Source organism: Colius striatus, chromosome 19 (genome assembly GCF_028858725.1).
Source record: "Colius striatus isolate bColStr4 chromosome 19, bColStr4.1.hap1, whole genome shotgun sequence".
Taxonomy (NCBI): Eukaryota; Metazoa; Chordata; class Aves; order Coliiformes; family Coliidae; genus Colius; species Colius striatus.
The window spans coordinates 83,785-98,404 of NC_084777.1; the positions used below are offsets into that span (position 1 = coordinate 83,785).

The 14,620-nt window shown below is 43.1% G+C and overlaps 1 protein-coding gene across 11 annotated transcripts in view; it reads right to left on the minus strand.

Annotated features, from left to right (window-relative positions):
* Window positions 1–7,245: 7,245 nt before the first annotated feature.
* Window positions 7,246–14,620, minus strand: part of GARNL3 (GTPase activating Rap/RanGAP domain like 3) — a 50,931-nt gene continuing 43,556 nt past the window's right edge. For 7 of the 11 annotated variants that reach the window (XM_062011337.1, XM_062011338.1, XM_062011333.1 and 4 more), the window contains one exon: window positions 7,246–14,176. In XM_062011337.1, coding sequence (XP_061867321.1) covers window positions 14,020–14,176 — 157 coding nt within the window. In that variant the 3' untranslated portion in view covers window positions 7,246–14,019. The remainder of the gene's footprint in view (window positions 14,177–14,620) is intronic. The other 4 variants (XR_009820042.1, XR_009820040.1, XR_009820041.1 and 1 more) reach the window with 4 other exon arrangements.

Here is a 14,620-nt window from a genome sequence, read left to right on the forward strand (position 1 = left end):
CAGCCTGTCATTACAGCAAATCCCCTAACGCTGGGCCTTACACTTCCCGGGTAGAGCGGCTCCGAGCCCGATGCCCAGGTGCTGAGACCGACACTGTGAGGAACATGGACACTGACATACAAATAGGAGACAAGTCCCAGTGACAGAACGTCAAACTGGAAATGCCATTGAGCAAAAAGGCTCGTGGGACTGCGATGGTAAAGTGAGGAGGCTCTAAGGCAGCCTCATGCAGAGGCAAAGGTAATGGCCAGGGATGACAAGTTGCTGTCCAGACAGATGATGAGTGTGGCTTCGAGACTGAAGAACGCGAAGATGAAGGGAACTAGACTGAAAAAGGATGATTTGGAAGCGCAGTGGCTGATGCTGTGGAACGGGACCAATAGAAAACTTCAAGAGACAAAAATCAATCCAAAGTTTAAGCTTCTTATGCAATAAAAGCAGCTCCAGATCAGTACCGGAATGCTGAGAATCATCCTTTGAGACAGTAGCGATGATATCTGAGTCTTGAGCACAAAAAGGATTAGGGGACTCGAGGAAGTCCCGAGACACAGAAAACAGACTCCGGTATATGACACACAGAGGCTGGAGCCGCCCTGCCCGGTGTACACTGGCTGCCTGCTAAAAGTTGACCCTCTCCCCTTCCTTGCCCAGAGGAGATGGCTCCCAAATGGCCGCTCCCATCTGCTCCCTTTAAACCCCAAACCTGCAATCTCTGACCCCATCTCCCCCTCCCTGTACTCTGCTTTCACAGGGCCAAAGGGTCGATTCTGATCACGTCAGCTGACGTGTTCCTGCAGTCACCGGGTTCCTCTTAGACATCTAAAGAAAGACACAAACCACAGACAAAACCCATGGGCCGCATCTCTGGCACCGGCCCCTCCTACTGCTCGGCCTCTGCGAAGGGCTGTGGCCATCCATTCACCTCCTTTCACACCCAGACCCTGTGACCTCCCTTCCCTTGCTGCGCTTGGGCCCCCAAACTTGAAAAGCTTTTTTCCTCCTCGGAGCTCTCAGGAAAAGAACCCGCTCCTGCCCGACATCCCTGTCCTTGGAAGTCACAGCCCGGAACTCTGTTATTCTGACTGGAGTCAGTGGGCGCTTCTCATCTTCCATCTTCCTCTGGAATCTGGGTCTTGCTCAGAAGGCACTAAGTAAATGAATTTCTGATGTCGGTTCATCCCTGAGGACTCTTCTGCAAGCTGCTGAAGAAGTTCTGAGTGTGACAGAGGGTTCTGGGCAATGTGAAATAGACAAGAGCTGTTCACCTGTATACTGACAGGTGCTCTACATTCCCTGCTGGCTGCTTTCACAGAATCACGAGGGACTTCAAAAAATCACGTAGTCCCGCTCCCTGACAGAGCGGGAACTCCTAGAGTAGGTCACAAAAAACACAGACACGTGCATAGGAGATACATACCGTAAACCTGTTGAGATTATTTTACATTCCGTCCAACTAAAGAGATTGATATCAGCAACTTCTACAGCTTAAAACAAAAGGGTTGAAAAAGATAAAGTATTTCATTCAGTCACGTCAGAATCTTCAAGAAAATGTGACACACCTGAAAAAAAAGAGAAAGCATTTTGTTAAATTCTCTCAATACCTCTAAATGGGAAATCCAAAATTACTGACCTGAAAAATATCCATTGAATTGTACTTTGTACTAAACACTTGACTTCGAGCAGTCCTGAAGGTTGCCTCTCAGCCAGTCATCTTTGCTCATTTTAAGAGCAAAATGCATCTGCTCTGAATAACTTAACCTCAGTTTGGATTCTAACTGAGAAACTAGCAGATCACTTACTCTATAGCAGCCCAAGAGCCCAATGAACTCTCTTGCCAGGGCCTGTGGCTCTTATACACCAGGTCCCTCCCACTGCTCTCAGTGCTGACACCTGGGAAAGGGGAGGGGAGACTGCAGGAGTCATAAAAGCTTCCAGGTGAAGAAGGCAATTAGGGTTCTAGCGTGTAGAGTGTTGGATAGAAGAAGCTGTCCTGCCTGAAAATTATGATAGTATTTTTATAGCACCAATATGCCTCCACTGTTGGCACTGTGACCGAGTAAGGACTGAAACTTAGCTGTCTAGGAATAGCTGTCAAGGTAGAAAAGAAATAGCTCTTCTACTAAACTGTAGAGAAGTAGGTTGTTTTGGGTTATAGCAATTAAGAGTTAACATAGAAAACTGAAGTGCTAGAGGCCACAAAAGAGGAAGGAAGCCTTACTGCACACCAGATTGCCATGATGTTTTTTCTGGGCTCTGTAGAGCCTGGTAGGATCTCTCTGCCTTTCATTGTGCCCTGTGGCTTTTTCTGAGAATACTGTGCTGCAAGCCTGATTTGGGCCACAAAGCCCCATTAATTCCCCCAAAGCTCAGTGAGGATGTTGAAAATCGAATGGAGACTATGAGACACCAATTTGCACCACAGAAACTACAATAGGGGCAAGAAACAAATGAAATGGAGACATAAAAAATCTCCACTGGAGAAAGCACCGAGCTGTTACAAACATTTAAAACCAGATAGTAAAAAAAAGGGTTAGCATAAAAATTGCAAAACAACAAGACAGAGAAGTTCATGGGAAAACATAAAATAGAAGAACAGCAGCAAAATGAACAATGACATTCTAACAGAATTCTAAACTGCCCAGTCAAACCAGCAATAGACTCTGCCCTGCAGCATGGACCTGTTCAGGCAGTGGCAGGGGCTGAGGGGGGGCTCGGGTTGGGATTTGTTTCCTTTTTCTTTTTTTTTTTTTTAGATTTTTTGTTACTTTTTTCCTACTTTGGTAGGAACTGTCCTTGTAGCGCGTGTTCTGGGGGGGCTGACGAGCACTCGTGGTCCCCTGGAGGACTTCCAGCGCATAGAGTGCACCTGCTGGAAAACTGAAAGTCGCTTCCTGGATCTAAAGAACTTCCGCAACGTAAACCGTCACTTCCGGAGGACGGAGGGTCGCTTCCGGGCTCTTGGGACTTCCGGCCCGTAGAGCATGACTTCCGGAGGACTGACAGTCGCTTACACGCTCTGGAGGACTTCCGGACCATAGAGTGGTGGTTCGGAGGACTGAGCTATCTCTCTAAATTGTACTCAAATTCGCTCCTTTTAACCCTAAATTTACGCTCTGTCTCCTAGTACGTATACAATTAAACCCAATACCATTGCTAATAGAGCTGTAACCCTAATAATTTACGAAATATAGCTGAAAAGATCCCCGCGGCCGGTGTTACAGGCGCCGCTGCGCATGCGCAGCTGCAGCGCTGTCACGGGCGTCACTGCGCATGCGCATGTCTCCGGTCGCAGGACCGCAGCTTGTCCACATGGCGGCGATACCGAGCACCAGCTATTACCGGGCGCGGCCGTTCCGGCTCTTCGCCACGGGATGGCGCTACCGGCTATCGGCCATCGACAGGGGCTGCGGTACCGGCTCTTCGCCACGGGATGGCGCTACCGGCTATCGGCCATCGACAGGGGCTGCGGTACCGGCTCTTCGCCACGGAGCGAAGGCACCGGGTAAATTGTCAGGGTCGACGCTGCAGCGCGCGGCTGCGGAGCTGCACTAACGGGCCGTAAGGCGGGCACTCTGTCAAAGCCCTGGAGGTGGTGGGGCGGTGCATCTTCAGTTACATTACCCACAATAATTGTTAGAAGGCAAGGCAATTTTGGTAGAACATAAGTCCCCCTGTGTTCCAGCTTGTCATTGGGTGTCAGAGGGGCCGGGGGCCGCTGGGCTTAGACTCTGAGTGATATCCACATCAATCTTGATAATCGATACTGCAAGACAACTATAATCCAGTGAACAGAACACGAGTAGTCAAAAGCCAAATTACAACTAACATTACTATACCAAAGACAGTTCTGTATACTGCAGAACTCACCGGCTGATACTAGAGCTGCCAGAATGTTCTGAACTTAGCAGCCAGCTTATTGTAAAAGGGATTCAAATTCCTGTTGTATGGAACCAAGTATATTCGCAAATGCCAATACCAAATAAAGACTCGGTAACAACAGAGCTGTTATGAAGCAGGTATTCTTTAATGTGGCGCCGGATGCTCGGAGGATCCTTCCGCCAAACGTGCGTGCGGAAAGACTGAAGTATGCTTCTTTTATATGTCAAAACGTGAACGTTCAACACTTTTCAAGGGGTTATTTGCTATAAACATGCCCATTTTTTTAACATCTTCACAGTTCATCACTTCATGGTCTTTCATTGCCAAATTGCGTCTATTTCACATTTTTGCAGTCACTGCGGTGGTCATTTGCTTCCTCCAGGGGGGGTCTTTCTGATGGTCTTCCTCAGTTATCTGCTGGATGAACTCCTGGATTCTGCTCGCTTCAGCACAGGCACTCCTTTTGTTGTTACCTTCAAGTGGCTTCACCACCCAGTTATCTTTCTCTTCCCCTTGCTGGTGGCCGTCTGTGCAAAAATGCCTCATGGTCCATCACAATTTACGACTTCTTAGATCAGGGAAGAAAGAGTTAGTTTGGAGAAGTATCTGAGGGTCAGTAGATGCATTTGTTTTTCACCTTGATTCTTCTACAGACTGACCATATGGTTGGCATGAAAGTTAGTAGTTTTAAACATTTGTTCACTTGGTCACACTCATTTAGCAGCTTCGATATAAATAAGGAAAAAGGAGTGGCAAAGGGAACAAAAGCAGGCACAGAAGGAACAAATAAAATCAATGGGTATTAGGCAGATAAAGGGAAGAGGTTATGAAATGGGATCAGAAACTAAAATGGGTGTAGAAAGAAAAAAAAAACAAGGAAAGGCAAGGGAAAAGGAAAACAAATAGAGCAAAGACAGCAAATGGATACAAGGCAACAGACAAATTTAAAGGCAAAGATGACTAAGGAAATAATAAAAACATTGAAAATTAGAATCGGTGAACTACAATGGATACGCAGAACAGAAATCTAAGCAGCACGGGTTCCGTTCTTTGGGAACAGAAGGCTGGGGCTTCAGCCCCGCAGCACTTCACCCTCTCGCCCAGACCCAACCACAGCCGCTCACCCCGAGCCCGGCAGCTGGAAACGTGGCCCGAGGCACAAAGGAGATGGCGAATGGTTGTGCCTTTACGTCCGGCAGAAATGCCAGCGGTGAGTCTGCTCTGAGGCCCCGTGCCCTTTATATATAAAATAAATTGAGAGATCTGTCTATTCCAACACTTCGCACCCTTGTCTATAGTTTAAGTAATTCTTTTCAACTCCCCCTGCATAACATGCTTTAGTTTCCGTGCTTTTAGTCTGTACCACCTGTGTTGCAGTGGAGCTATGTCCCAAAGAGGATGGAATGACAGAATAGAATTAGGCCCTGCGAGAATCCCTTCTCAAAACTGTCTCTGGTCACAAAGCAAATTGTTTACTGTAAGCTCCTGACAAGTTGGTTGGGGAGTCAAGTGCTCAACTACTTTATTTTACTCACAACAATCAGCAATAGAAAGTGGGAGAAGCAAAGAAAAGATTGAAAGGGAGACAAAGAGGGAAAAGGTACGATAGTCACCACCACGAGTCCACAGGACCCCTGGCAGTCGCTTGTAGGAAAGCTCCGATGCTCTGTCCGGTCTGGTGGGGGAAGAGAAAAAAGAAAGAGCGCCCCTCTGCTGGTTCTGCTCTTACATACGCTCCTCTTGCTGGTGCCGTTCCTAATAGAGCTGTAACCCCGATACTGAACCAAATCCAGCTGAAACCCAATCCTCTGGACCCTAAGCAGTCATTACAACTGCTGTTGCGTGAGTGGCTCCCAAGCAGCATTCTTCCATGATGAATCCCCTTTTATTTTTGCTTTCACGAAGACAGTATTGCGAGTAACAAGAGAAGGATGGGGAGATGTAGGAGAGTGGAGAGAGAGGGAGTGCAGCTTGGAGGAGGATGGAGAGGTGTGGTACAAGAACCACGGGAACACAGAGATGGGACAAGAATAAGGGGAGACAAGGAGGGAAGGAGCAGGATGATGGGGATAACGGAGAGATGGAGTGGAGGCATTGTACAGTGTTGAGGAACTGGATAGAGAGACAAAGAAAGCCAGAGAGTCGAAAACCTATGTCAAAGAGTCAAAACCGATGTAAAATAAAAAGGACAGGAAGCTGGATAGAGGCAGCTATAGAGAGAGACATTTAAAAGCAGGAGTCAGAGGAAAGAATTCCCGCAGCACATAAGGTGGGAAGGTTGCTTGAGGGAGATACAGGGACTTGAAAGGGAAAACAGAAAAGTGATTTGCTATAGGAAACTGAGGAAAGAAAAAACAGAGCAGGGAACTAAACAAATGGAGACAGACAAAATTTTAGAAGACACGGGGTATGGGACAGGAAAGAATTAAAAAACAAGGGTATGGGAACTAGAGCAATAGAGACATAAAAAGAAAGCTTAAAAGGCAATAGCACAATGAAAACTGGAAACAAAAAATATGGGCTTACTGGTGCAGATAGTAATACACTAGTTGGCCCTTTTCACCTGTGCTGCCAGGAGAACGAGGCCAAAGGCAGCCCCCAACCTGAGCCAGGTGCAGTCTGGAGCATCCCTGGAAAGGAAGTAGCAGCCGAGCTCTCAAGGCCACCTCTGAGAGAGGAAAATTCTGAGGGTTAGCCGTAGGGACCACTGTAGCTCTCCTCTGGCAGGAAGCCCTCCTCCTGCAGGAGCCTCTGCGAACAGCTCCCCCATGCCCACCCCCATGCTGACTGCACCTGCGGTTCTAGTACAACACAATGTATTTAAGGGCCGTCTCACTGCTGGTTTGGGGGTAGGCTGTGGCTATGGGATGAGTTTTAGGGGAGGAACTGTAGCTGGGCATCTGTGTGGACTGAGCAGGGTTGAAGAAATTTTGTTAAGTGGGGGAGGCACACAATGCCTTTTCCAGGGGGTGGGAAGGTCTCCAGGTACCCAGAGAGCTGAGAGAGGCCATCTTCTGCCTACCTTCTTGCTTCCTCTCCACCATCTCTCAGGAACTCCCTAGCAGCTGCCCTCACGGAGCCCAGCTCCAGCTGATCATGAACCTGTCAATGGCAAACACTCCCGCAGCTCAAGGCTCACAGGCAGGCACACCCCAGCAGCACAATGGCTGGGGACTGCAGCTGTGATACAAAGGTGCCTGCAGTGGCAGCAGCCACAATGGCCCACCCCGGGGCTCCTTCAGCCCTAGCCCCCGGCTAGAGCCACTGTCTCTTACAACCACAATGCAACCCACCTCCCCTGAACTCTGTAACAACCACTCACCCTGTACAAAAGACTACGAACACAGGCATTACTGCAAGGGAGATTGTTTATTCATTCGTGTGTTTAAGTCCCAGGAGCAAGTCTGCTCTGGTGATTGGTACCTATATGCTCTCTCTTCCCCAGGGAGAGCTCATCACTCTTTACTGAAGCAGCAGATACTGAGAATGAAAAAACAGCAAAAGAAATGATCTCTGTAGTAAATCTCTCTCCTGGAGGTCTTGGCCCTACTCTTTTTCTTTGATTCCTGTGTTCTTTCACCTGACGCAGCTTGACTGTAACAGCCAGGTAAGAATGGAAAGTATATTGGCCAGCATCTCTTTTCTAAAATGTTAATTAAGTTATAAATTTTTTAAAAATAAATGTAACCTCATTATTCCACTTTTCTTTTAGGGCACATGTTACAGTGAATAGATGTATGATGGACCCTAGCTCTTGTTCATTTCAGACTACAGTACTTTACCTTTGTGTTGCTGCTACTGCTTCTGGGATGCCTGACCAGGGTGTAACTCTTGGTCCCAACTGGAGATGAATAGCTGGCTTTCATGGGTGTTAGTGTCAAGCTGGATAGGAAGACATTTAAATCACAAGAAGTGGTATAGCTCTTAAGAGAACATATTTTAGAATTCTGGAAAGACCACTGCTTTTGAAAAGGGGATTAAGAGGTCCTGGAGACAGCAAGAATACATTCTTAGTCAGAAAAGGAAAGCAACTATATTCAGTAGTGTAAAGGCATAAACTGCAGCAGGTATCTGAATGCCTAACAGATGCCACAAAACACAAACCAATGCTGGATTATAGTCCTTGCCAAAGATGGTTAATGCTTAAGACACAAACACCACTCTCACAGGTATGATATAGCATGTAGTGAATGACATCTTTGAAACAAAACTTCTAGAGAACTCAAATGAAACAGTAATCCGGAGCAGTATATAATTATGTACTGCCTTCTGTCTTTTTGATTTCTTGTCTGATGAACCAACTTTGGAAAAGCCATTAGTCTGCACGTGTGAAAGAAAGAAGCGAGGTCAAGTTAATGGTTTATTACATATGAAGGAGCAAATATTCTGTTACTCCATCAGAATGGTGACAAATGGCACTTACAACTGTTCCAGCTGTGACAGGACTGTTTCTAGGGCTTAAACCATGACACCAACACATCTAAAAACACAAACCATACACATTATTACATTACATTGAAAACAATTTTAATACATCAGCATTTAAGACAAATGGTAGATAAAGAGGTTCTGATCACAAACGTGGCAACACCTTATTATGCAATTAATAATTTACAAAGCAGTCTGCTAACATTCAAAGACTTAGTTAAAACTGACATTCCAGGTTGATAACACTTTTTGCATAAACTTAGACACATGACATTTTCCATTCAACCCATAAATATCTAACAGACCTACAGATAAATAAGCAGAAAATAATACCTCAAATTTTCTCTTCAACTCATGTGCTAAATATGATTTCCAGCTGCAAACTGGAGTCACTCAGTTCCAGGACAGCAACAAAGTGGAGCAGCTAGGCAGTATACAGGCTGGTGAAGTTGCTGTACTCAATTAGTAAGAAAAAATACTTTCTAACCTGCATGCAAGTACAGATGTTGGCTGAAGACATATGAGCTTTCCCGTATTGTTAATACTATTCTCAGGGTAAAACCAGGGTAAGCCTGAGAAAATACCCCTTTAACAGAGTTATCAAGCACTACGCATGTGAACCGTGGTGTAAATTTTTAAATAAGGACAACAGTGTGGTACTCATTGTCGTACACAAAAGGCAACAAAAATAACTGTGAAATACCTTAACACTTGCAGATGGGACACACTCAAACCCATCTCCCCCCAAGTATGATCACATTGTTTAGATGCCTATATATATATATACCTAAGATTTTTAATCACTTAAAACTTGTGGTACAAATTACAAACACATACACATATATATGTATATACATACATATGTGTGTGTATCTATATATATATTTAAAACCAGATGCAAAGGATTTTATATCTCAAGTACAGACTAAGCCAACAGCTCTGGGACAGCTGCTGCATCTGCAATCACAAGTTAAAGACCCACATCTTTAGAAAAATACACGTGAATTTGAATCTGTGGCTTGGTCAACTATACAAAGAACAGAAGAAAGTAAATGTCTGGAGCAGCAATACTGACCATATGTAACTAGTTTTTAACGTATTACACTTCACATGGGTGTTACCTGTCCCCTGCCTTATTAAGAATTGTTTAAGTATTTATTCAGTTGACTGGCCTAGTACTAAAAAATTAAGATATATATCTAATTTAAATTGAATCTACCAATTACAAATTCTTGCACTTGTATAGAAATAATCACATGAAGGCTGACAGCAAACCTGCTGTTCGTTACGTGTGCCACTCGCATCCTGTACAGTATGCATTGCAAAAAACCAAACAAACCCAACACTAACCAAAATCACCCCTCCACCCCCAAAAAACCCAAATCACCAAAGAAAACGCCCCTCACCCCAGTCCCAAACCATGAATCGGAACAGGCCCTACTCGTTTCTTGAAAACCAGGGCAATGAAAGTAACCATCTATTCAACCTAGAGCCCGGATCTCTGGCTAGGACGATTAGCATCTGGCCCTTTCAAATTGCGTATGGGTCTTTATATCTCCTTAGAAAGAAGTGTTACTTTCAGACATTTACAAAATTTGTGTACTACATTGCCAGTCAAAGAAGGAGTTGGACAAAATAATTCTTAGTCTGCAACAGTCCCTAAATACCAACTGTACAGATGTTGGGAAGGGCTCATCAAAGCCTCAGCCTTAAAAGCTGCATAGCATATGAAGGAATTAACTGAGCTCATGCATCATGGGGCTCTTGAGTCCTAGTCACACTTAAAGCACTGTGATGGTTTATATGCATGCTGTAATGCAAATGCAGGACAAAGACAACGAGGAGATCAACATTTTGAACGGACTGAAAATGACAAAACATGGCACTGAACAACCTGACACTGATGCTACTTTGAATGGAGGTCTATGGGTGTGTTGATTTGCAGTCGCTGACCCTTTAGCCTCAACTAGCCTGTGATTCTACCCACGTGGCACTACTCATGGAAAGGCACAAGCACATTCTAAATTAACTGTCTGTACCATGCAGTGCTTGGACCAAAGTAAATGACATTTCTATAATTTAGTCAGACTAAGGCATAGTGCTGAAGTGGTAACAATACTATCAGCCAGAATGAGGTAACATTTCTTTCAGAAACTTTTCTGTTAGAAGATTCCAAAATCATTCTTCAGTTGAGCTTCATTCGGTAGTAAGGGTTCAACTTGGCGATAGTTTCCTTCATGGGCGGATTTTTTTCCCATCCATCTGGAGTGAGATTTTTTCAGTATTCATATTAGAAAAATACCCATCTTACATAGCTGTAGATTAAAAGATTTTCTCTTCTCTCATCTGTAAGATGGTCAGCCAATAACAAGAATGCAAGCTAAAGGCAGCTTCCACTTAAGGTGTGAAAGCAGGAGGAGCTGTGCTCAGGGAGGACATGGCTACACATTGTGCCTGAGACTACTTCCTAAGTTTTAGTAAGTATATGCATACACATGCTGGGAAAGCAGATGAGAAACAACATGGCTCTAAGGCTGGAGTGAACAATATAGCTGTCTATCTAAGTACCCTTCCAATGAGCCTTATCATCCAACACCAGTCCAAAGCAGGAGAGGTTGCATAGAAGTAGAACCTTGCCCTTTTTTAAATGACGCATAAGAGGTTATATATTAAATACCACTAGTTGCTTTTGTATTGTTTTTCAATATCACTCCAAATGTTTGGGATTTAAGACTGAGAGAAACAATGGCTAGAAGCTCAGACTCATTACACTAAGAGGCATATAACTCACAGTGCTCTGTTGAGACTGTTAAGAGCTCACAGAAACCACACCCTTGTACAAGTGATACTGCTCCCTATGTGCCAGCAATTTCACATTTTGTGTGGTATTTTTGTCTTTTGATAGAAAAAAAGGTGACAAAGACCCTCATGGAATTTGGGTTTTTTGGCCCGTGTCAAACAAAATTGGAACATTACCATGTCTTTTGCCTTCTACCTATACTCAAGGCTGCTCTCGTACAGTAAGTAGGTAGTAAACTAATACACATGGATCCTAAAGCCTTAGCTGCCATTTCTAGGTGTCATATAAACAAACCTAACGGTACCAGATCACTCTCAATTTCTTTGGCTAGTTCTAGTATTATCCCTAAGTCCCTACAAGACATGCCAACTAATCGGAGAAGCAAAAACTCAAGAAGCTGCAGCCTTTTAAAGGCACTTACTACATACATTAGGAAAGAAGACAGGTAATTTTTTTCTAGGGTTCAGATCATTTCCTGTCCTATATGAGTAATAGTCTGCAAGATCAAGTAGTTCCCACTGTAACCTGCGTAACAGCTTGCATTTGACCCAATATGTCAAGATATAGCATAACATTCAGGCGGGGGGTGGCGGGGACAGGGCAGTTGCTGGGATTCCCTCTTCCAACTATACCAACACCTTGTTCCAGATAAGTGCCATGAAGCTAGTCTGACCTGTTGTTTTCCAGTTTTAGCAAACAAATTTAACCTGTATTTCCTACTTGCTGTTAGTATTTGCTAGATGTCATCAATGCTGTGGTTACAGACAGACCTTCAAAGGTTCTTCCACACACGCACGCACTCACACACTTCACACTAATACTTTATAGACATTGCAGTGATTCCAGTTAAAGAAAGTAACTCTTGCTTTATGTCTCCTTTTTCACATCTCATTTATGACAGAAATGCTGCATCTGGATGCGCCCTGACTACCATCAGCCGGTGGTCAAGCTTTCTGACAAGCTTTCCCCATTCTTGTTGGATATTTTAAAGTTTTACAATCTCTGTATATTGCTTCAACTTCTATCAAACTGCCATGTTAAATCATGCTAGAATAGCAAAGGTGAGCATCTGCAATATATTTAGAATCTGATATCCTAAGAGTGCAAAGCAGAGCTTTCAGTTAAAACTGTATTTTAACTAAAGCCTTGGTTTTGCAACACACTGCTACACTGCTTCAAAAACACAGAGATAACAGAAACTAAATACTACACTGAGAAACCCACTTATGGAAAAAGGTAGTGCTTCTGCTTTCTAAAAATATTTAACTGCAAGCATTGCTTCCTAAAGTGGATTCGAAAGCCCACCAATTTTTACAACTTCCAGGAGAACAGGCAGCACATGACACTATCAGCTTTTTTTTTTTTTTTTTAAAACATTAGCTGCCTAGATAAATAGGACAAGGAAAATTAACAGAATCTCTGAAAATAACATTTTCTCTTGAAAAGAGAACAATAGCCACTGGTTAATACCGCTTCTGCTCCTAGATTAATTACTGCTGAAAAGATTGCGTCTTTCCTTGATCAGCCACTCCAGTTGAGAGTCAGAAATAACTCTTTCAGATAAGGCCTTGCATATTTTCTTAGGTGGAGCAAATCAGCTGTCACATGCAATGAACTGGGCAAAAAATATTTTGCAAAAACAGTCTTACATTTGGACAGACCTAAGCAAAAGGTACACGTCTCCAGATGGTCACGCTTGGACAAAAACTGATGTTATAACACGTGAACGGTATTATGAAATAAAATTAAGAATACAGAAGTATTTCTACATACAAGAACAAGAAATATTTGCTAATAAAGCTAAAATCTTCACATACAAAACCCAAAACCTTTTCCACAGTATTACCAAAAGTTGAATTTTTGGCATAGAGGAAACGGTTAAAAAAAGTAATCAAGCTTTAAACATGAAACTCTGTCCTTTAACATAGCAAAAGGTCTGATTATGTCATTATAGAAAACTAGCTTCTTAGCAGTGAAACTTCAGCCTGATCCAGTTAGAAAAATATTGTCTGCAATAATGACTCACACTGTTGGTGCAAGAACAGACGACAGCTGATGCTGATGCCTGCATAGGAATCTCTGTGTAGTCAGAAAGAAAATCAGTGGCTGTCTTTTCTGCCTGTAATGGGAAAATCTGTAGGTGCACTATAATAATAATTTTCCAGTAGCTGGAGAAATACAGTCAGTTTGGTTGGTTTTTACTTCCAATTCTTAAGGAATATTTTGAAAGTTTGTGTTTTCTATAAAAAGTCTTTGTGTTCAAAGAATCACAATGCCAAAACAGTTTTCAGGTTTCTGCAATAAATGTGCATGGATGGACCAGAGCAAAGCAAGCAGCATCTTCATATCTTACCCAATTTTTTACAGAACATCCTTGATTCTTCAGTGACCACATCACAGCTGCATCATTTCAAGGACAGACTGTTTTGGTTTTGGTTTTGTTTTGTTTGCTTCTGGGTTGTTTTTTCTTTTAAAGACTGAAAACCCAAAAGGAGCGATTAGCATTATAAAGTTCCTCTTCACAGACAACATGCACTGCTGTAAAACAATTCATGATAGTATACTAACAGCAATTAACTTAGCTGAGTATCTTTCAACTGCTTCAAATTTAAGCCACTCAGAACATGTCATACTTTTTGTTTCAGTTTCAGCCTGAATCTCTCATTGATTACCTACCGTTAGAATGCCACAAAAAGTAACCATTCATTAACTGAGAAATTAAAACATATCTATGCCACAGATACAAGCATGACCAAATCAGACTGACCTAGCCAGAACAACATGGGTTCTATAAAGAGTAATCACCAATTCTTCCAGCCACATTTTACCACTAGAAGCAGTGTTTGTGACATTCTCATAGAGCTCACAGAGTTGTAAGAAAATACGAAGGAAGAAAGGATTTAAGACTGTCTTCACTTCAAGTCAATGATGTCTTCATCGTATAAAGAAATCAGTTGAAATGGATAGCTAGATGGTGAGCTCTCATCCCCGTTTGCTAAAGTGTTGGGATGTGATCTAGTGGAATGATGATGTCCTTCAGAATAGCTTTCAAAAGAGCTTGAGATTATCCTGTAAAGAGGAAGACTAAAGTTAACAAAAAAAGCCACACAGATGAGGGCAAGTAGGAGCAATGCCTATTTCTCATTTCAATCAAGCTAAGTTCAGATACAGACTAACGAGTTTCTCTTTTGCTCTGCTGCAAAAATCATCAAAAGGCAAAGTTAATAAAGCCCTCCTGCCCCAATAATTTCCAAACAGTGAAATAAATCATATATAGGCTTATATTACAGCAGATCTTTTGTTTGTTTTGTTAATCTCAGTCTACTATATCTTGACTGAATTCTGACACTGCTATAAATATAGGTTATGTAAACAAGAGAATGGCAGTGACAGAGGTAAGCAGAGCCAAACAGAGCAATGCTATGGTGTTTCTCTGCAAAATTTACTCTGGAAATAGCAACACAGAAGCATATGGAGAAAACTGCATATGTCTGCACAGTGCAGCCATAGTAG